We start from the raw sequence: 21,182 nt of genomic DNA on the forward strand, positions 1-21,182 counted from the left end.
AGAGCCTGCTTCAGATCCTCTCTCCCCGTCTTTCTGCACCTCTCTGTCTCAAAAATAAACAAACATTAAAAAAAAAAAAAAAGGAAAATTCACTGTCATCTGGATCTATACTACACTGTCTTTCCAGGACCAGGCGAGTAACTCCTGTTTCTCCTTCCTCCTCCTACACTTCATTTTTAAAGACCTGGTTGGTAGGTGATGGGGCTGCCATGGCAGAATCTGTAGTGCATTAAAACAAAAGAAGACTGGGTGTCTGAATGCAGAAATAGGGAAGAGCTTCATTATCCTAGCACAGGCATTCCAAGGAAAGGTTTCCATCTTTTAGGGAGACTATTAGTGGGATAAAGGGGTGGAGCAGACAGGACACAGCAGGTAAATTCTGTAGCAAATAAATGAACAGATACCTAGGCAAGTAGGTGGTTGTTTCAGGGAAGTTGAAACACAGGTGTCCAGCACTAGGACAGGTGACAAATTAGTTGTCTGAGAGGGCATGCCAGACAGTTAATTGTATAAGGGTCTAATAATACCATGAACAAAGAAAATGGAGAACAAAGCAGGCCATTTCTTACTAGAAAACGATGGTCAAAGTAGTAAAACCTTTAGACTGAGTCAATGCTACGCTAAAAACTTCACAAACCTTGAGCCATATATTGCCTTTACCCTGAGATAAGTGGGGTGGAAGTTACGCGCTTCCATCAGGGAATGGTATAAAGCTATCTGAGCAGGACCCAAATTTGTCAATATATACTGTGTTTGAAACATAATACTTCTGGTCCCCATTCCCACTGAAGCCTTTATTCATTAGATTTCATTGTGTGAGAGTAAATTTAACCAGATAAAATAACTGAGGCAGCATAATGCAGTATAGCAGACCTTCTCAACTTTTGTTACTGTGAACCCCCCACTACCTGGGGACTGGAGAAGATAACAAATTCACCAATAACAGTAGTTTACTACAGCAAGTTTTCCCATTTGGGGAGAGCAAGAAAGGACTTGTCTGACCTTAAAGGAGTCTGCTGAAAAAGCCCCTGAGGGCAATTCTGTTAGTTACCACCTCCTGCCCACCCAGCATCACCAGGCAGAATCCTTCTCTCTACTCTGTTGAAAATCACTGGTGTAGTTTAAAGCTGACCACACTGTGAACCACGCCAGGATTTACGTCCTGGCTCCATGACTAATTTGACTCAGCCTTTCTCAAACAACGCACAGCCCACCTACAGCAGAATCACCCATTGTGCTCATTTAAAACGGATTCCTCTGCCGGTTAGAAACAACCCTGCGGTGGCCTAGGGTCTCCATTTTTGCAATCAGGGGTGAGTATTTGGCATTTGCAATCAGGGGTGAGGTTTATACTATGAATCACTTTAGCCAAGTCATTGCACTTCTTTAGTTTCTTTACCTTGCAAAGTAAGAGGTTTGGGCTGGAAGGTATTTGTAATCCTTCCAGTTCCTACAGTGTGCCAGAGTGGAAAGATAGGGTCTTTGGTGCTAAAAAGAGTTCCAACGTCAACTTCACCACTTACTGTGTGGCATTGAATTATTCAATCTGTATTATTCTCAATTTCTTCATTTGTAAAATGGGATTAATAACGACACCCAATTGCCAGGGTTATTGTAGGAATTAGCAATGGTATATACAGCAATGGTATATAGAAATTACTTGGCAATCTTTAAAATGGTCTTTATAAAGCAAATATCACCTCACAAATAACATGATGACGTCATTAAAATACTATCGGGGTTAAAGTTCGTAAGGAAGAACTGGGAAAGTATTCTACACAATGGGTAGGATGTATCATTTCACATAGCGCTACATAACAAAGCCCCTAAAAACTCAGTGGCTTAAAACAGTAAGCATTTCCTATTGCTCATGGGCCTACAGGTCGGCTGGTCAGTTTTTCTACTCTTGACCGCATTATACTCAGGCATCAGAGGCGAGTGCTGTAGAAGGCTCTCCTGATCTTGGTCGGGCTCTCTCATGTGAATAAGTTGTTAATGACTGCAGGCTGGTGTGGATGGCCTCAACTAGGACACCTGGGCTCTCCTCCATGTGATCTCATGTTTTATAGGCTACTTTGTACTTGTTTCTATGGCAGTGCCAGGATAACAAGAGAGAAAAGTACAAGGATTCTTTGAGGCCAAGGTACAGAATCAGGACACTGCCATGTTCTGTAGAGCAAAGCACTTCTCAAAGCTTGTTAAAACAAACTCCTAAGTCCACCTGAGTTTCTGATTCAGTAAGTTTACAAAGGCCCAATAATTTGCATTTCTAACAACTTCCCAGATGATGAAGATGCTGTCTGCAGATCACTCTTTGAGAACCACTAGGTATAAAGTGGAGTCTTCTCTATGTTAAAAAAAAATAAAATACAACGTACCTAATTTTACTTTTAATTTTTTAAATGTTTATTTATTTTTGAGAGACAGAGGGTGAGCAGGGGAGTGGCAGAGAGAGAAGGAGACACAGAATTCGAGGCAGGATCCAGGCTCTGAGCTGTCAGCATACAGCCTGATGGGGAACTCAAACCCACAAACCGTGAGATTATGACCTGAGCCAAAGTCGGACACTTAACCAACTGAAACACCCAGACACCCCTAATTTTATTTTTAAGTAAACTATTTCCTCCATAGCATAACTTGTATTATTCATATTTCTCTTCTCATAAAATATGAAAGTTTTAAAATCTACTTTTAGAGGACTTTGGTTTTTTCCCTTTCCCCTGAAAAACATAATTTCCTTTTTGAGATTGTACCTTAACACATAGTAAGCTATAGTCAAAAACTCTCGAAAGATTTTATTTCATCTCTCCCCTTGTATCTCTCTACCCTTTCTACATTCTATCCTCCTCCATGCCAAATGCAGTGAGGTCTGTGAGGGGAAAGTCTTGCTGAGTCAAGTAAGAAAACTGTATATTTTGTTAAAATTAACTATAAGCAAATAATTGAATAACTGAAAAGTACATTCATATTCCACCTTCTCATTGAATAGTTGAAGGATGGGCACCAAGGAGTTAACTAACTTGCAGCCAGACACCAGTTTTTGTTTAATCACCTTACTTGATATGTCATAAACACACATGATCTAAATCAATAGTCATCTACCTTCTAGTGTCATCTTAGTTCTCTGAGTAATGAAATACCTCTGGAGATCTTGTAAACTCCAAGTTAATTGTGCCTTCCTGGTTCTTAGAAAATGCATCCAGTGTTCTATTCTTTATTAACAAGTGGGAAAGAATTACCAGATTCTTATCTATTTGGAAGACATGCATTAGCTATATATATATTTTGAGAGAGAGAGAGAGAGTGAGCCGAGAGGGGCAAAGGGGGAGAGAGGGAGAAAGGGAGGGAAAAAGGGAGGGAGGGAGAGACAGGGAGGGAGAGAGAATCTTAAGCAGGCTCCATGCTTAGCACAGAGCCCAATGCAAGGCTCAAGGCCAGGACCCTGGGATCACAACCTGAGCCAAAATCAAGAGTGGGACACTCAACCTGCTGAGTCATCCAGGCACCCCAGACATGAGCCATTTATACTGAGGAAAATGAGACTTAGGTAGTTTAAGAGATTTATCTAGAATCATACATGGGAACAAGGACTGGTTTGTTTCTACTGCACCACATTTTTCCACTGCATCAAACAAAATAAATATTCAGATTACTCCATGTTAACTATCCACGATTAACTCATAATTAACTAATAAATTCATTTTTCATTTTATCTGTATTTCAAAGTGTCCAGGAAAACACCTTTATTCCATTAGTTAGCATTCCCATTCCTTACATTTTCCCCCTCTTAATAGATGTAGTTCTAAGTTGAGGAAGAAGAAAGGGAGATCAGAGAAGAGTGAACTTAATAAAATGTATATTTTCCAGAATGCCTTCCAAACTGTTAAAAGTAGAATTGCAGTTCTTGGTAGCATCTCCTGTAAACAGCCTAATATTCTTTACATCTTAAGTATTTCACAAACTCATTATTTGCCTAACATGGTATTATCCTAAGTGATGCTTGTTAATCACTTGCTATACTGCAAACATTACATGCAAAGCCCATTTATTATCCTACTTAATATTCACAACACCTCAGATAGGTACTATTTTTATCTTCATTTTACAGATGAAAAAATAGGCCTCAATGATTAAATAATCACTCAAATCACACAACCAGTAAGTAGTCAGGTTGGAGCCCAAACGAAATTCTATTGGATTTGTAATCTTACTATGTTATTGGTGACACTCTTTTGTCTTGCACCTTGTGCTTTAAAAAATCAACTAGAGTAAGGTGACAGTACTACAAAAAATGGCTTTGAAACCATTGAACACTGAGCCTGTTTCAGAATAAGGAATTTATGACAGAATGGAAGGGGAAAGGTGAAAAGGAAACATCTGGTTTGTTCCAAGAAATTACCACTGAGCATATCTAGGAGATTGACAAGTTTAGCTAACACATGTGACCAAGCGTGTGGATCTCCAAAGCAGTCCCCTTGGGAAGACATATGTTTATTTAAACAATGCCATTATTGCTACAACACATTTTTAGGCCCATTTTAGGTCAGATTATCTTGTGTACATACCTGTTTTTTAACAACAAAAATATGTATTCTCCAGTTTGTAAGTGAATGCTTACTTACTTTACTAGATTTGACTGTGAACAACTTTTTGGATATTTTCCAAAATCAAATCCAATCTTTAGAGAAAAAAATATGTCAACATTACCGGTATTCCCTAAAACTGTGATTCAGATTCTGAACATAAATCCTGAAAGGGGTGTTTAAATTGTTTTGGCTATGGCAGCAAACTGGAGTCATCAATTAAATGTTTATAGTATTGCAAGGTGAATATTCTAAATATTTAAATATTGATACGTTCCCAGGTGACTATGCCTATGTGTTTGTTTGAAAACAACAGTACAGAAAAACAATATAAAAGAGGAAAGATATTTGGACTAAACTTTTTTTTAATGAAATTTATTGTCAAATTGGTTTCCATACAATACCCAGTGCTCGTCCCAAAAGGTGCCCTCCTCAATACCCATCACCCACCCTCCCCTCCCTCCCACCCCCCATCAACCCTCAGTTTGTTCTCAGTTTTTAAGAGTCTCTTATGCTTTGGCTTTGGCTCTCTCCCTCTCTAACCTTTTTTTTTTTTTTTCTTCCCCTCCCCCATGGACTTTGGACTAAACTTTAAGTTCAACCTACTATAGGACAATTATGCAACTTCTTCAAAAAGAATTTTTGTTGTGACACCCTTCCTCAAATGATTCTTACAAACCCACTCCTCGTTCAATAATTTGAGCAGATTATCCCATCCAGTACCACTGTCCTGATTATAGGTGGAGTCTCAGAAATCTTTTACCTAGAATTCAACCTGTCATCCAGGGTCATAATAATCTGGGCAGAATTTAGAACCAGGAAACCACAACAGTAGCCAATATATCAGTTAAGAAAGCTTCAAGATACAGACTATTCAGCTATCTATTGCTTAAATAAAGCTTTTTTCCATATAAAACAGTAAGTCCAAAAATAAGTAGTCCAGCCCCAGCATGTCATCAGGAACCTGGGTTTTCCCCTCTTTCTTCGCCATCTTTCAGGGATTGGTCTTCAACTTACTGCTTCATAATTGCAAGATAGGTGCTCTACCTCCAGACAGTTCACAATATCCAGGTGAGAAACAGAGGGTAGGGAGAGTGTGCCAAAGGTGGTGGCAGCTGTATCTTTCCTCTTTCATTAAGAAAGCACAAGTGTTTCCAGATGACCCTTCAGCAAATATGTATTTACATTAAAAATGCCAGAACTGTCTCAAACAGCCACTAATGGTTCCAAGGAAAATTGGGAAATCAAATATTCAAATTTCCAGTCTCTGTATCAAAGAGAAGGAGGGAGGCAGTTGAGAATTTGTACTGAATGAGCCCCTTTATATTATCTGTTTCAATAGGGCTTTTACCAGGCAGTGTGTTTTCACACTTTGTATCATTAAATCATCACAAAAGTAGGAGTTGGTCCTTGCCCTTTGAATTTTGCTAAAGAGAGAAGGGCGGCTTAAGGTGGTTAAGAGAATTGTCCAGGTCATCCAGCTTATAAGCATTGGAACCAATTTCTTTATGACTCCAGAAATCCTGCTAACATGGGCAAAGAAATCGTAAAAGCACAAGAATAATGCTTTCTGAGACACTGAACCTCCTCTTAGAAGGTTACATGCAGGATAATCTTTAGAATCCATACTGGATTCCTTCACGGTGATCTTGTTCTTACCTGTCACAAAACTTGTTGGGAAGTTCCTATAAGGAGAAAGTCAAGGTCGCTTGGGATTAAGCACTATATTTCCTTAGTCACTGAAGCCTTAGCATGACTCAACATTCACCTACTGGTGGGAGATTTACAGATGGTGAATTGCTTATTTAATACCTAGCTTATATATTTTCCAGACTTGGTTTGCTTTTATTGATTATAATGTATTCCTTGATGTATGCCAAAGAAACTGTTTTGTCCTCTATTTTCTCCTGCCACAAAGAGCAAGGCTTGAAATAAATCAAGCCTATAATCGTGTTAATAAAAATAGAACATGGAACATACTACCTTCTTCAGGTATTAAACACTCTTTTCAGAGTGTACTAATACTGTCATATAGGTTATTGTGGAATGTGCTAGAAAATTTTGGTAGGATAAGCATTTTGCAGATGGTAGATTTTTTTAAATTGCTTTTTAATTTTTTTTAATGTTTTATTTATTTTTGAGAGAGAGAGAGAGAGTGCAAGGGGAGAAGGGCAGAGAGAGAGGGAGACACAGAACCCAAAGCAGGCTCCAGGCTCTGAGCTGGTCAGCACAGAGCCCAACGCAGGCCTCGAACTCACAAAGGGTGAGATCATGCCCTGACCTGAAGCTGAAGTCAGACACTTAACTGACTGAGCCACCCAGTTACCCCAGGATGATTAAAAAACAACAACAACAACAACAACAACAACAACAAAAAACATATCTATAGTTTTTCTTTGGGCTTGATACATCCTTCCCTCCTAGAAAAATTTCAGTTTACCTTTAGGTGTATGACTCTTGCCAATTTGGTACAACTGTGTTCCACACCAGGCTCAAGTTCTCATTAATGCTGAGTTGATGTGCCTTAATAATCTCCAACTGTGCTAACTTCTCCCAGGTGCAATCTTACATTTCACAAGGTTAATACATTTAATGTATACACTTACTGGAGCTGTTTTTATCACATCTTAAGATTTTCATTTAGTCAAAGACCTAATTTCCAAATTTATTTTTCATTTCTTCTGTCTACTTTTTAAAGTGTCAAGGAAAACACCTTTATTCTATTAGTTAGCATTCCCATTCTTTCCATTTTTTCTCTGGTAATGATGAAGTTCTTGGTTGGAGGAACAGAAAGGGAGATGAGAGAAAAGTGAATTTAGTAAAGTGTCTATTTTCCAGAATGCCTTCAAAACTGTTGAAAAGTTCATGAGGGTAGAGGGGAACTTACCCAGCCAGCTAATGAGCTATTCTTTAAAAAAAAAAAAAAGTCATAGTAGTTCTTAACCAGGATATTATGTTCATAGAAAAGCACTTAGTATCATGCCCATCTAGGTCTTGAGGAATGGAGAGCTTTAATAACAACACGAACTTTTAATATTATACTTACAATTAATAACTTACTACAAAAGCCATTTGCTGTCTCTACTCACAACTATTTTTAACTGTTTACACAAATTAGTAAAACAATGTAAGTGCAACTGTTTAAGTTTTCATGCTCTTAAGAGGTATTTATGTAGAAATAATTATTTTGTTAATTATACAGAATTCTTATTATTCATTAAGGTATATCTCTAGGGATTTCTTCTAGGAATGCTTTATTAAGTCACTGTTACTGTCAGTCAATATATTAATAAGTCAATTTATTTAGATTTCTCACTAATTCTAACAGGTCTTCCTTCCTCCCCAACCTTTTCCCTTTATGTAATTATAGAAAATATGTGAACCTAAGTCTGGTACTACCTTCAAATCATAGAATTGTAAAAAGTTGTTGAAAGTCATTCATTGAAAAGAGAGGAAAGCCAACACCACACTCTTCTTTTCCTATGCTGAAAGTCTTCTGACAAGATCTTTCCTTCCCATCTACTAAGAGTGGTTTCTTATTAGAAACAATTAAGAATGACTGGTTCTCTTACCATCCCCACATATCAGAAACTTTTTGAGGACTGTCATAATCTTCTTCAGTGAACCCTCACATCCTAGAACAGGCTGCACAACCTATATACACAAATTTTAAGTGATTAATAAATAGCTAACATAAAAAAGGAGAGATGTTTTATTAGTCATAAATGTTCTATTTTCTCTCTTATTGCTTTCTTTTAGCTGCTATAACGCATCAAAAATGAAAATACAGAAGTGGATTACATAGTGTCAGAGACGTGGTGCTCCATGCATTCTAATAAACGCAAATAAATATCCACACGGTTCTGGAGAAATCACTCAGGCTGTTTGGAACAGGTGCTTTGTACAGCATCATGGTAAGTTGGAAACATAAAGTTAAGTGTAAAATAATGTATTTGTCCATGTAGGGAAATTAAAGCCCTGTAAGACTTTACTATACTTGCAATGTCAGTGCCCCATGAACTGGATTCTTATGACCATTAACAAAATTGAAAAGAAAAAAAAAGGGGGGTGTCTGTGGATATTTTCAACAGGCAAGGAGGAGGCAGAGAAGCAAAGACCCAAGTAAGACCCCACAAAGGGGGGTCGAAAGGAGAGGCGTTTTTAGTGCTTTCTGCCTTCCAGGGACAGCGGGGGCGAGACAGAGAAAGGAATGAGGCGGGAAGGGTAATCAGGACCATTAGCAGGCGAGAGGAAGAAGTAGGGGGTCGAGTCCCGGAGTTTATGACTTCGCTGCGCACCTGCAAGGGGGTGGGGTGCTGCTCCCCGGCACAGGAGGGGCCCCGAACGGGGGGAAGCGGAACGGGGGCTTTGGCCCTATGGATACCCACCTTCCGGGGGCAGGACCCCTCACTCGACGGCCTCCGACCCCGGAACTCCGGCACCCTGGCAGCCCCTCCCCGGCCGCCTGGGCTTTCGGTATGGGTACTGGGTTCCTCCCTGCCTGGCTGCGGTGGTGGTGGTGGGGGGGGGTGTCAGAGTGCAGGGCCCCTCCAGCAGTCACCTCCCGAGCCCGGGCCCCTCGGATTGGTTTTATTCCCCTCTCTTCGCCCTGCAGTTCGCCCCCCAGACGGTCCCTGGCCCAGAGAGCAACGCGGTCGGCGGGGAAGCGCTGTCCCGCGCCGCGCGGAGCCGCGCGGAGCCGCGCGGAGTTGGTGGTGCGAAATTGACGCACAGTTGCAAACTCCACCAGTTAATATCCTGCTCGCTTCCGCACCCACGCAGCCCGCTCTTCTCGCCCCTCTTCCGCCTGTATTTTTGATTTTAGGATCTTCTGGTTCTTTAAGTGTTTGGATAAAATTGGTTTCCATGATCTACTGAGATTTAACAAACAAAAAAATGACCCGATGGTCCGATGGTTTTCATACTTTTTTTGAACGCTAACTGCAGATAATGTCATAGGGAGGAGGGGAGAGAGAAAAGTGTGTGTGTGTGTGTGTGTGCGCGCGTGTGTGTGTGTGTGTGTGTGTGTGAGAGAGAGAGAGAGAGAGAGAGAGAGAGAGAGAGAGAGAGAGAGAGAAAGAGAACCGACCTAGGATAGGGGGAGGGCAGGGGGCTTCCTTCTCTTGGAGGACAGACAGAATGATACATACTGTCATTAACAGTTTTGACCCACCCAGACCCCACCCTTCGGTTGCATCCATCACACAGTCATTACAAAGGGGCAGCGCTGTCACACTGCTTGCCCTGCTCCTGGGGCTCTCGGGCTGGCTTAATGAGGTGCACCCAGCCGGGACTATTGTGCAGCGCGAATCAGGCAGGAACGCGACGGCAAGGATCCTAGCAGCTGTTCGCAGCAGCCCCGCAGCAGCAGCCAAGCCCAGACCTCAAGTGGATGGATGCCTCTGGAAGTGTTTTCCTGAACGAACCCATCAGGCAGTGGAAGACTGTGACAGGGCTAGTGAACTTAGATGGGGCATTCCTGTCCTGCAGTTGAGCTGGCTGGAGGCAAGTGCAGTCACTCGGGTAATCGCTGGGGTGCTGGGAGCCGGGGGTGATGGTGGTGGTGGTTTTAAGCCAGTCCTCAGTCCAAAGACGGCTTGGATCAATTTGCCCTCCAACCACTCAACTCTCGCTTTTACCTTTTGTTTTGTTAGCTTGGCTTTTTCCACCCCCACCCTCTCCCTCGTGTGGTGTGAACCGCGCGTCTTGCTCTGAGATGTGTGCATTTAAATGTAATTCTGATTGGCGAATGTTCTTTCCTTTTTGTTGTGATTACTAGAGATACTTTAGTCCTGCCTTCCCAGTTCTGCGCCCTGCACAAGCAGTTTTGAAAAATTAAGTGCAAAAAGCATGACAAAGCAATATGAGGTTGCCGTGGTAAGTGAACTTTTAAACCAAAAATTACCATTTCTTCTTGTATGCTCGGTCTGTGGGTGGTTTGAAGGGGAATCCTCACACACAAAGGGCTGGGGGCTGGGAAGAGGGGGTGGTGAAAGAAAAAACAGTAGTTCTAATTTTGTTTTTTTTTCTAACTATGGTCAATAGACATGTTCTGCATTTATCTGGTTGATACTCTTGGGATGGTTTTGGGCTTGATGCATTTAAAGTGGGTGAGAGTTGGCAGTCTGCAGGGTTGAGGTGCTGGGGAGGAAGGAAAAGGGACCTGGGTTATTGTCTGGTTTTTAAAAGAACCCTGCAGCTCTGACTTCCCTGAACTCAGCCGAGTAGAGTAGCGGGGTCATTCCTGATCCAAATCCTTAAAAGGGAGAAAAGGAATAATGGGGGGGGGGGTCACCCTGAGTCACTACAACTATCTTCGTGCCCTCACCTGCACTGTTAGACCTCCTGCTGTCATCCTCATACCTTCTCAGGTAGCAACTTGAGAAGCCATCATTCTTAGGTAATTCTAAACACTAACGGATAATAAAATAATGCATTTGGTAACGTCTTAAAAAGAGGTTTGAGCTGGAGAAAGGAATTGCTTACCACTCCACCTCTCACTTCTCCTGTCTCTTCTCCTTGCCCTCTCTCCTTTTACACTAAAGAGTACAGATTTGTTGAAGGGTCCTTCCCCAACCTCCCCTCCTAAAACCTTTTTCCTGTTTGTAAAATAGGAGGTGTATTCTAGAGAAGGACTTCTGAGTTTTGCCCCCTTATCTCGTTCACTTTCTGAGACTAGCTATCCAACTTAATATTTGTGGTATACTTAACCAGTTTGAGTTTGGTAAAGGGCTCAACCTTTCTCTTGGAAAATTCTAAATTGTTTGACCAGCTCTGACTTAAACAAACAAACAAACAAACAAACAAACACTAACAGTGCTCAGTAGTCTTAACTTTTTCTGTTTGTGAATCTGGTTGCCTTTTAATTTGTCAAGGGCTGTTGTCATGGAGATGACTAGGATGCCCTATTTTGGAATGGACCCACACATTCTCTGATGAGGCAGGCCTTCTTTAAGCTTTCTCATTTGAAGGATGGGATGGCAACAAAAATGCCCCGTGAGAGTAATTGTATTCATGTTTTGTTGAAATCATTCTTAATTATCATTTGTATGTTTGCAGATATAATTGCAAATGCTTACATTTTTCAAGATCTATTCTAAAATATTTTTAAGTTATTATAAACTTCCTCTGATCATAGAAAAACAGGAAATAACTTTTTAAACTGATTCCATATTGCAACAAAATTATTAAATTTTATTGGGCATATAGTTTAATAACTTTTTTTAACAACTGACTTATTTTTTGTCTCTTGATGTAATTTGCCAGTAACTATTGAAGGAAAGTGACAACTTATGCAGCTGGATCACCACTGTTGCTTTTAGTCTTGCTATTTGCAATCTCCATGTTTAAAACAGTTTTCTGTTAGAGATTTTAAACACCAAATAGCTAACTAAACTACTAATTTGTTGATACAAGCAGAATCAATTTGGTGAAACTTTGAAAAAAAATCATAGAGGAGTTTAAATTAGAATCTAGTATTTTATATGTTTGTAGTAGCAAGAGTTCAGTTGGGAAGTTTGCTTTTCTTTTGCACTGATATTCTTGGACTACAGATAATCAACAATATGTTTAACTCTATAATTTGTTTTGGACCATGCTACTCAATTATCATACCTATTTAATTTTGTGATTAATCTTGATCTATACTAGTACTGCTTGTTTTTTCTAATAAACATCTTAAACTGTATTTATGTGAAGAATATAAACAAAGTAAGCATTTACTACTACTGTACAAATATTTGCAAGTATATTTATGGCCTGTATATATGCAAAATGAGGTTACTTTAACACTTTGGGAAAAGCACTTTTAGTCAGAATTATTTTACAATAGTCATAATCTCATATAAGCCCTCAACTTTACTATCACTTTCTATCTCCACACTGAAAATAATGTTTCACTTGAAGATATTCATAGAAATTATTATTTAAAATAAGCTGGGTAATTGAAAGTTGTCTAAATGATAATACTAGTGCCTATAGTTTAATATCTTATAAGCATACTTAGATTATTTAATGCCATCTTTCCTGGCACTTTCCCTCATTAATACCACAATTCTGTGGCAATTTTAGATTTGCTAAATATTCTCAATATGAAGAATTCTTTATATCAGAATGTAATATCATTTCTTTCCTCAGTGTTCTAATTATATGGCATTTGCACATTAGAAATGCAGTGGCCGTGTTCTGATATTTTCCCTAAATCTCAGTCCATTAGAGTAAATTTTACAAAAAACAGAAGGCTTATAAAGTTCATAAGAACCAAATTCTAAGTGTTTTCAACTAAGCAGTAGTCTCATAGAAATATTCATTGCTTTCCATAACATCGACTCACTTTATGTAAATAGGTATCATAAATAAAGGACCAAAATAGATGACATAGACGTAGGGAGTGTAGGTGGGTGGTAGCCAGGGTCACCTAGCATTCTGTTGCGCATTTTGCGTACCATGTCTAGGACATGAAATGTGCTTGCAAAGCAAACAAGCAAAAGAGGAATAGCTGCAGTGATGTTATGATTTTAAAAATTCAAAAATAACCTTCATTTGTTACTTCTAATTAGTATTAAACTTCATGTGTATCTTTTATCAAGCACACAATCTAAAACAGTGAAGAAGTTCCCTTAAATAGTTAACATTTGTTGTCTACTTGCCATGATCCAGGCATGAATCCACTCATCTACGTGAGTGCTTTACATATATTATCTCAGTTAATCTTCAAAACACTGTAGGTGTTAGGTTTTATTATGCCTAGCAACTAAGGAGAGGAAAGTCAGACAGTTTAATGAGCATTTGAATCAAAATCTATCTAAACTTGGGTCCAAAATCAAACAAAATGAAAATCAAATCATAGAAAACGTGAGATCATTTTCTAAATTTAAAGAGACACTTTACAGAAAACCCACATAATCTCCACGAATTCCGAGGATAGGAATGATTACCTGTTAATCTTGGCACTTTCTTTGATAAAACAGTTTTGAAGAAATAAATCTTACCGAAACTTTCCTAATTATTTTCTCAAGTTGGGTTTGGTTACATTAAGCTAATTTGGCTGGTTGTTTCTCTCTTGGGACAATAATTATGAAGAATTTATTGTATTCTCCATCCCACCCCAAAAACAAACAGAAGGAGAGGAAGATTAAATCAATTATAGTGACAAAAGTATTTTCAAATAAGTACCAACAAAGCCCACTTACTAAAAAGAAGACCTAACTGCAAACCCAGTTTTCCTTAAACGGGGACTTAAAATAAGCAGAGTGACTTTTTTTTTTTCCCATTTTACCAACTTAAGTGCTCTTTTTCATTTTAAAGACTTAAAAATTTTGATTATAATAGCATTTGCCTAAGTAATGAAATGTTATGTGATTTGATAGGTGGCAAATCATTTGAAGTCTTTTTTTTTTGACATAATATGTGTTTTTTAAGTTAGTTTCCCTTGATATACCTATAATCAATTAACTTCTGTAATTTTGTGAATTTTTAAACTGCTTTCATTTAATTAACTAAAGAGACATAAAGATAGAAAGTGAGATAGAAAAGAGAATTTTTAAATGAGATCCTATCATAAGATTCCTTTTTAAATATGAAAGATGATAGACTCTCAAATAGTAGAAAATAAACTATTTCCCTTGAAAACACTTGGATTGTGCTTTTTTAATTTATAAATTTTTTGAACCTGAAAGATTGGGACATAGATATTGTATCTGCTCCAGTTTGCTTACTTACGACCTTGAATCTGTACAAATGGAGATGTTAAGATTTTATGGAGATAATCCATTCAAGTCCCCTTAAGTACCAGTGAAGAAATGTTTAAGGACATCATTTACATTCAGCAGAAAACTACTCAATTTTTCACTTTCACCTGAGAAGAAATGAAAGCACTCAGAATAACTGTCTGCATGTGATGCAGTAAATGGGCTCCTAAGTTGTTTGTGTAAACCTTTTTCTGTTTGTTTTTAATTAGCTTCTTTAAAATGCACAGACCTCACATGTTAAAAGAGCATTTGAATCTATACTCTTGTCAAGTGAAGAACTTTTAAAATTTGATTAATCTGTTTTGCGTCACTTTTTAAAAAATTTTTTTTTAATGTTTATTTATTTTTGAGACAGAGGGAGACAGAGCATGAGCAGGGGAGGGATAGAGAGAGAGAGAGAGAGGGAGACACAGAATCCAAAGCAGGCTCCAGGCTCTGAGCTGTCAGCACAGAGCCCGATGTGGGGCTTGACTCACAGACCGTGAGATCATGACCTGAGCTGAAGTCAGACACTTAACTGACTAAGCCATCCATGCACCCCTTGGGTCACTTTTTATAAAATGAAATCATCTGGACCTATCATGTTTATTTTTTATTATTATTATTTTTTTATGTTTATTTATTTTTGCGAGAGAGACAGAGACAGAGACAGAGCTTGACAGGGGAAGGGCCAGAGAGAGAGGGAGACACAGAATCCAAGCAGGCTCCAGGCTCTGAGCTGTCAGCATAGAGCCTGACGCGGGTCTCAAACTCATGAACCACAAGATCATGACCTGAGCCGAAGTCGGGTGCTTAACCGACTGAGCCACCCAGGCACCCCTATTTTTATTTTTTTAAAGATTTTTATCTTTAAGTAATCTCCACACCCAACATGGCTCAAACTCACAACCCTAAGATGAAGAGTCACACACCCTACTGACTGAGCCAGCCAGGTGCTCCCTAGTTCTAAACTATGTGTTTAAACCCACTTTCTATGAGAATTCCAGTAGCTTTTTTAAAAGTCTGATAATTTTCAACCTTTATGAACCATGTTAGAATAAGGAAAACTGTGGGGCTTGAGTGCTTCAACCCCACAATATTCTAGTCGTTGGTCACATCTTACTCAGCTTGACTTCACTTTGACCTTGGAGAACAAACCTTGACAAACCCTTGGATTTTCACCCCCCAGAAACTAATTCTGGTTACTTGCCTCATTTTAAATAAAATTCATTCTCAGTTTTTATTATAGTTCATAAAATAGTTGTATAACTCTCTATTTTATCCTTGATTTGAAAGTTTACGTTACATTATTATATACTAAAATAATAGAACTATAAGAAGACAATTTTCTTTTTTCTCAAATTCATCAAAGTGCATGGGTCTATATATACAGATAATAAATAAGTGTAAATATACGTATACAAAAAGTTATGGTTTTGTTAGTATGAAGTGTAAGAGAAAACTTATTAAAGTAGCTTTTCAGTTTTAAACTTAAGGGGTAATTAACACCCCAAAACTGAACTGTATCAAATGTTGAGAACATTAACTATATTTATTATTAACTAAAAATCTAAGAGTATTTTAGGATAGGTCTGTGGAGTCTCCACTGTTGCTTCCCTATAACTTCATAAATGGTATTTCCACTTGAAAAATCAGGAAGTATGGACTATGTTTAAATTAGGAAAAGAATCGAGGGACCTTAAGATAGTTCCTGCATAGGTTCTGGAATCCTTCAAGCTTTGCACCTCAATAATCCCTTTAGGTTCTTTTAAATCTGAAATTATTACATTTTGTGTTCAAATGAAAGTTGCACGTTAGAGATTTTCAAAGACTTTCGGAGCATGAAGGGTTTACAGGATAGGGAAAAATAATACAAGCTAGATACCACCACACCTGACAGACATTGATAGAGGTTGAAAAGACAGTGTTAATGGGTTTTTTTTTTTTTTGAAATAGAAATATAAAGTTAATGCAACCTGAGGTCATTACCGTTAAGAACTGAGAACTCAGCTTTTTGGGTGTTTCCAATCAAAATCATTCACCATGGGACACATTTTAAATATTTAATAAATCTAAAAAATCACTACCATCCTTTGTTAAGGATTATGAGAGTGAAGATCGCAATAGAAATCTAGACTTTGGAATTTCGAATTTCTCCGTGCTTAATTTATCAAATTAAATTTGATATTGTGGTAGAGGTGGTGTTTAATACGGTTAGTTATCATAGATAACATAACATTTTAGTGTGTCTTAGAAGACAAATTAGCGGTATATGTTACTTCACAAACACTACAGTATGCTTACTAGGCTTTAGGCACAGTGTTTTAGAGCCAGGGCACACCCCACTGGGAAAGATGGCTTTGCTATCAAGCATTGCAGTCAGTGTAGGAGACAGACATGTCAACAAATGGTTATAATGGAGTGAGATCATTGCTATCCGAGGTATGTACAAAGTGCTTTTAGGAGCACAGAGGGAGCTATCACCAATTTGCCTGCCGTTGGCTTTCGTGAGGGTATTCAGGAAGTGCTTCTCAGTGGAGGTGAAGTTTCGCACACCGACTTTTTTTTTTTTCATTAAAAAATGTAAGAGTGCATCTTCAAATAATATAAAGGTGCAGTATATATTATTCTAGTTTCTACATTTGGATATGTACTTAAGATGAGGGAGAGCAAGTTTTCTGTGTAGGATGCTGAATTTTTTAAGATTCATTAGTGTAATTTCTCAGATACACTGCCTTTGACAAATGTGCATAGCCAGGCAAGCCTTTAATATATTGATTATGTTAGTGTTTTGTTGCTAGTAGCATAATGGATAAAGCACAGGCTCCATTTTTATTCTTCCATGTTCTACCAAATGAAAAAAAAAAAAAAAGAAATATATTGCAAACCGTGAAAGGCACATAAAAGCAAAAGTAATTAAATACCATAAATGGTGAGGGAGATTGCCTGTAATCTGCCTGTGATCTGGGCTAGAATTAGAAAGGGAGGTGTAAGAAAGAGGTTATTTGAGAGGCAATGATATGAAAATGTTTTATCATAGAAAGAAAAGAGTTCTGCTTTATAACAATAGGGTATCAACTTAAGTGATTTCACTTTTCTTTGTGTGGCTTTCACATTTACAACAGAGGAGGAAAGTACTATTAATCTGAAATTTTCTTTACTTATGATTAAGTTTCATCATTGATCAGACTAAAACCACCCTATTTTTCTTAAACTCCCAACTGCATGAAAAATCTGCACTTCAGATTAGGACTTCATGTGAACAGCGTTATGCATTTTGCTTTCTGATATCTTGACAATGCAGTTAATCCCATTCTCCCTGGGATTCTCTCCTGGCAACAATTTTTTATTTCCTTGTGTTCATTTTTAGGAAAATCCTCTCAATATTGTTATATGTATTATTTTATAGGAAGGAAGCATGTAAAATACTCTTGAACTCATTTTACTTGTGAGTTTGAATAGCATTCAGATTAGAATGATTTCCCCAGAATTTTATAGGCTTGCCCAATCCAGCTGTATATTTTATATGCTAATGTAAATTCTATTTTTGTTCCCCTTGGGGGTTTAAGTGATTATAATTGTTGCTCTTCAAAAGCCAAACAGATGATGATTGCTGCTTCAGGAGTATACCGAAAGAAACTGGCTTTCATTAAACCTGCTCATCCACTTCATAATTATCTCCATTTTATCTAGCTAAAAAGCAGGAAAAAATGGCAAATACAGTTCAATGAAGCCAGTTCAGTTATTTAAACATCACTTTATTGAACTAGCAGGAGGTGTAAAGTAGGGGGAATGTTTTCATTCTAACACTGATATGTAGCCAGTGGCCCAACTCAAGAGTTAGTTGAGCATCAAATGCCAGAGGCCACGGAGAATGAGAGGGGAGATATTTTGAGCCATTCTGAAAGGAGTCCTCTAGTGGATACAATAAATAGTACTGCAATGGCAGCTATGCTGAAATACTCTTTTTGCTTGTTCTTCCTGAAAGTTAAAAATGAACTTAGCTATTTAGCTTTCCACTAAGACTCAAATGCATCCTAAATGAAAGAGGCATTTCCGACACAACGTGTAAAAAAAAAAAAAAAAAAGTGGGGGAAGGAATATCGATAGGTTCCAAATATCAAATCTTTCAAAGAATCCTCATGGTCATATAAATAAGCCTTGTGATCTGACCATGGGTCAGAAAGTAGATTCTTATAAAGGTTGATTTTCCTCAACAGAGAAATCTTTCCCATTCAGGTAACACAGGGGCTCTGAGTTATCTGTGCCCTGGTCCTTGGGGTGTATGGAGAGGTGGCTTTGGAATTGGGTTGTAGTGGAACATGTTCCTGACCACATACATTGCTGGCTGTCATGATGGCAGTGAGGGTCCTTGAACTGTCACCTGGAAGAATAGGAAAGTACCCCGAATCAACAGCTGTTGAAGCTTCCAGCTGTGAGAAAGCAATTCTCTGCTGGTTAAATGAAAAATTCTGAAAGGGTTCTCTAAAATTTCAAAGAGCCATGTTTTAGAGACCAACTGTCTAAGGCTAGACTTGGATAAAACATTATATTAATAAACAAAGAAAATGGGAGGATTTATTTATTTATTTATTTATTTATTTATACAGATTTTCATTTTCATGTTCCGTAATAGTTCAGCAAGTTTCAGGCAATTTCTAAACTCTAGTCCTTTCTAAACTCCAGGGGTCAGAATAAAAATGTTCCCAGACAAGGAGTTTTTTTCCCAATCTATGCAATTTTCATTCTTAGATCCAGTGAGATTGTATATCAATGGCATGCTCTCTAAAAACTCTCTAAATAAAAAAAAAATCTTTTAGGGTGACAGTATTAGAATTTTCTTGGATTCCTGTGTAGAGTTATACCAGCATATAAATAACTCTGATTTCCTACCAACAAGGCCTGTAAAAGCCACAAGTCTGAGAATATACCAGCTGCACTTAGAGCTGCTCTAGGCAGAAAATGGTGAAAACCTGTGTGATTGTTTTTCTGATGTCTCCTTCACCTTCTCTTGATACCTCTAGGACATGGCCACCTTCTGTTCCCCTAGGGCTGTGCCAACCCTTTCCTCATGTTGTTACAACCCAAGGTCTAGTAGGACAATACCTCTTTCCCTTCCAATGTGACAGGTTGTTAATCTAATGAATTAATCTTCACCAATGGGAAGATGTTAAGGAGAGTCCTTTTTTTTTCCAGTTAATATTGAAAAGTTACTCCCAAGGAAAATGTCTGCATTTTTGTCAAACAATTATGGTGAATAAACAATTATGGTGAATTATGCTTTTCTTAACTATGTTGGTGCTCCTTGATCTCTATCACTGAGGAGCCTGCTTATTTTGAAATAGGGCAGTTAGAAATGAAGTAACTCAATAGGAAAATGTAACTGAAAAAATTATCTTATCTCCCTATACTTATTAAAAAGACATAAAAGCTACAAGCTATAGGGGCACCTGGGTGGCTCAATTGGTTGAGCATCAGACTTTTGATTTAGGCTCAGGTTATGATGCCAGGGTCATGGGATCCAGTTACACAGCAGGCTCCATGGCAAACATGGGGCCTGCTTAAGATTCTCTCTCTCTCTCTCTCTCTCTCTCTCTCTCTCTCTCCACCCCTCTCCCCTGCTTGCACTCACACTCTCTCGCTTTAAAATAAAAAATAAAAACTTATATAGTAAACACTAAAATATATCCATGCCAATGCAATTTCCCAGGGTCATCTTACATGTCTCTTCTTCAGTGTGACAGGAAATTGTGAAAAATCATGTTTACTCTGTGATCTCACAGTCATATGAATGTAAGTCAAATCTTTTACTTTTTAATTTTTTTAATGTTAATTTATTTTTGAGAGAGGAGTGTGCAGGGGAGGGGCAGAACGATGGAGACACAATCCAAGGTAGGCTCCAGGCTCTGAGCTGTCAGAACAGAGCCCAAGGCAGGGCTCAAACTCATCTGCCCTGAGATCATGACCTGAGCTGAAGTAGAATGCTTAACCTACCTGAGCCACCCAGGTGCCCTGAATGTAAATCAAATGTTTTAAAAGTCTCCTGGTTACATCCCTTTCAGCATAACACCAAGTACAAATTTGGCAATTATTCTAATTAATCTGCTCAACAGAGCGCTGCACCAAAATAGTTCAAGCCAGACTTTAACTCCAAGTTAACTGAGCAACTGAAGAAGTTGTACTGTTTTTTATTTAAATCAGTGGTTTGTCATAAACATCCATGGAGGGTTGTATAAACACATATGCTTAGACTTCACTTCAAAATTACTGAGCAACATCTCCTGGGATGTAGACCAGGCATCTGTACTTTAAAAGAAAAAAACCTCCCAGGGAGGTCGAGGCATTGATCCATAGCTATGTGTGAGAACCACCAGGCTTTCCTCTTACCAATTCTAACATTCACTGAAGATTCACTCTGTGCCAGGCATTCTCCTAAGCCCTTGGCAAATAATTTTTCACTTAGGGCTCGCAATAACCATAAAGGGTGGCTATTATTCTTATAGTACTCATTTTACCAATGAGAAATCTGAGGCTTTGAGAGGTCAACCAACGTGCTTCACATCATATACCAAGGTTTTGGGAGGGGCGCCCGGATGGCTCTGTCAGTTAAGTGCCCAAATTCAGCTCAGGTCATGATCTCATGGCTCATGGGTTCCATCCCCGCATTGGGCTCTGTGCTGACAGCTCACAGCCTGGAGCCTGCTTTGGATTCTGTGTCTCCCTCTCTCTCTGCCCCTCCCTAGCTCACATTCTGTCTGTCTGTCTCTCTCAAAAATAAATAAACATAAAAATAAATAAGTAAATAAATAAAAAGATAGGAGAGAGGCAGAACCAGAATCTAGGTCAGCTTGAATACTATGAACCGCTACAG

General features: G+C 38.5%; 1 protein-coding gene across 7 annotated transcripts in view; it reads left to right on the plus strand.

Moving 5' to 3' along the window:
* Positions 1–21,182, plus strand: part of ELAVL2 (ELAV like RNA binding protein 2) — a 202,399-nt gene that overhangs the window by 26,941 nt on the left and 154,276 nt on the right. For all 7 annotated transcript variants that reach the window (XM_047830164.1, XM_047830165.1, XM_047830169.1 and 4 more), the window contains exons 2-3: positions 8,343–8,497; positions 10,363–10,460. Coding sequence is in view for 1 of the 7 variants with exons in the window: in XM_047830171.1 (XP_047686127.1) it covers positions 10,434–10,460 (27 nt within the window). In the remaining 6 variants the exon portion in view is untranslated. The remainder of the gene's footprint in view (positions 1–8,342; positions 8,498–10,362; positions 10,461–21,182) is intronic.

The sequence above is a fragment of the Prionailurus viverrinus genome, chromosome D4, assembly GCF_022837055.1.
Source record: "Prionailurus viverrinus isolate Anna chromosome D4, UM_Priviv_1.0, whole genome shotgun sequence".
Taxonomy (NCBI): domain Eukaryota; kingdom Metazoa; phylum Chordata; class Mammalia; order Carnivora; family Felidae; genus Prionailurus; species Prionailurus viverrinus.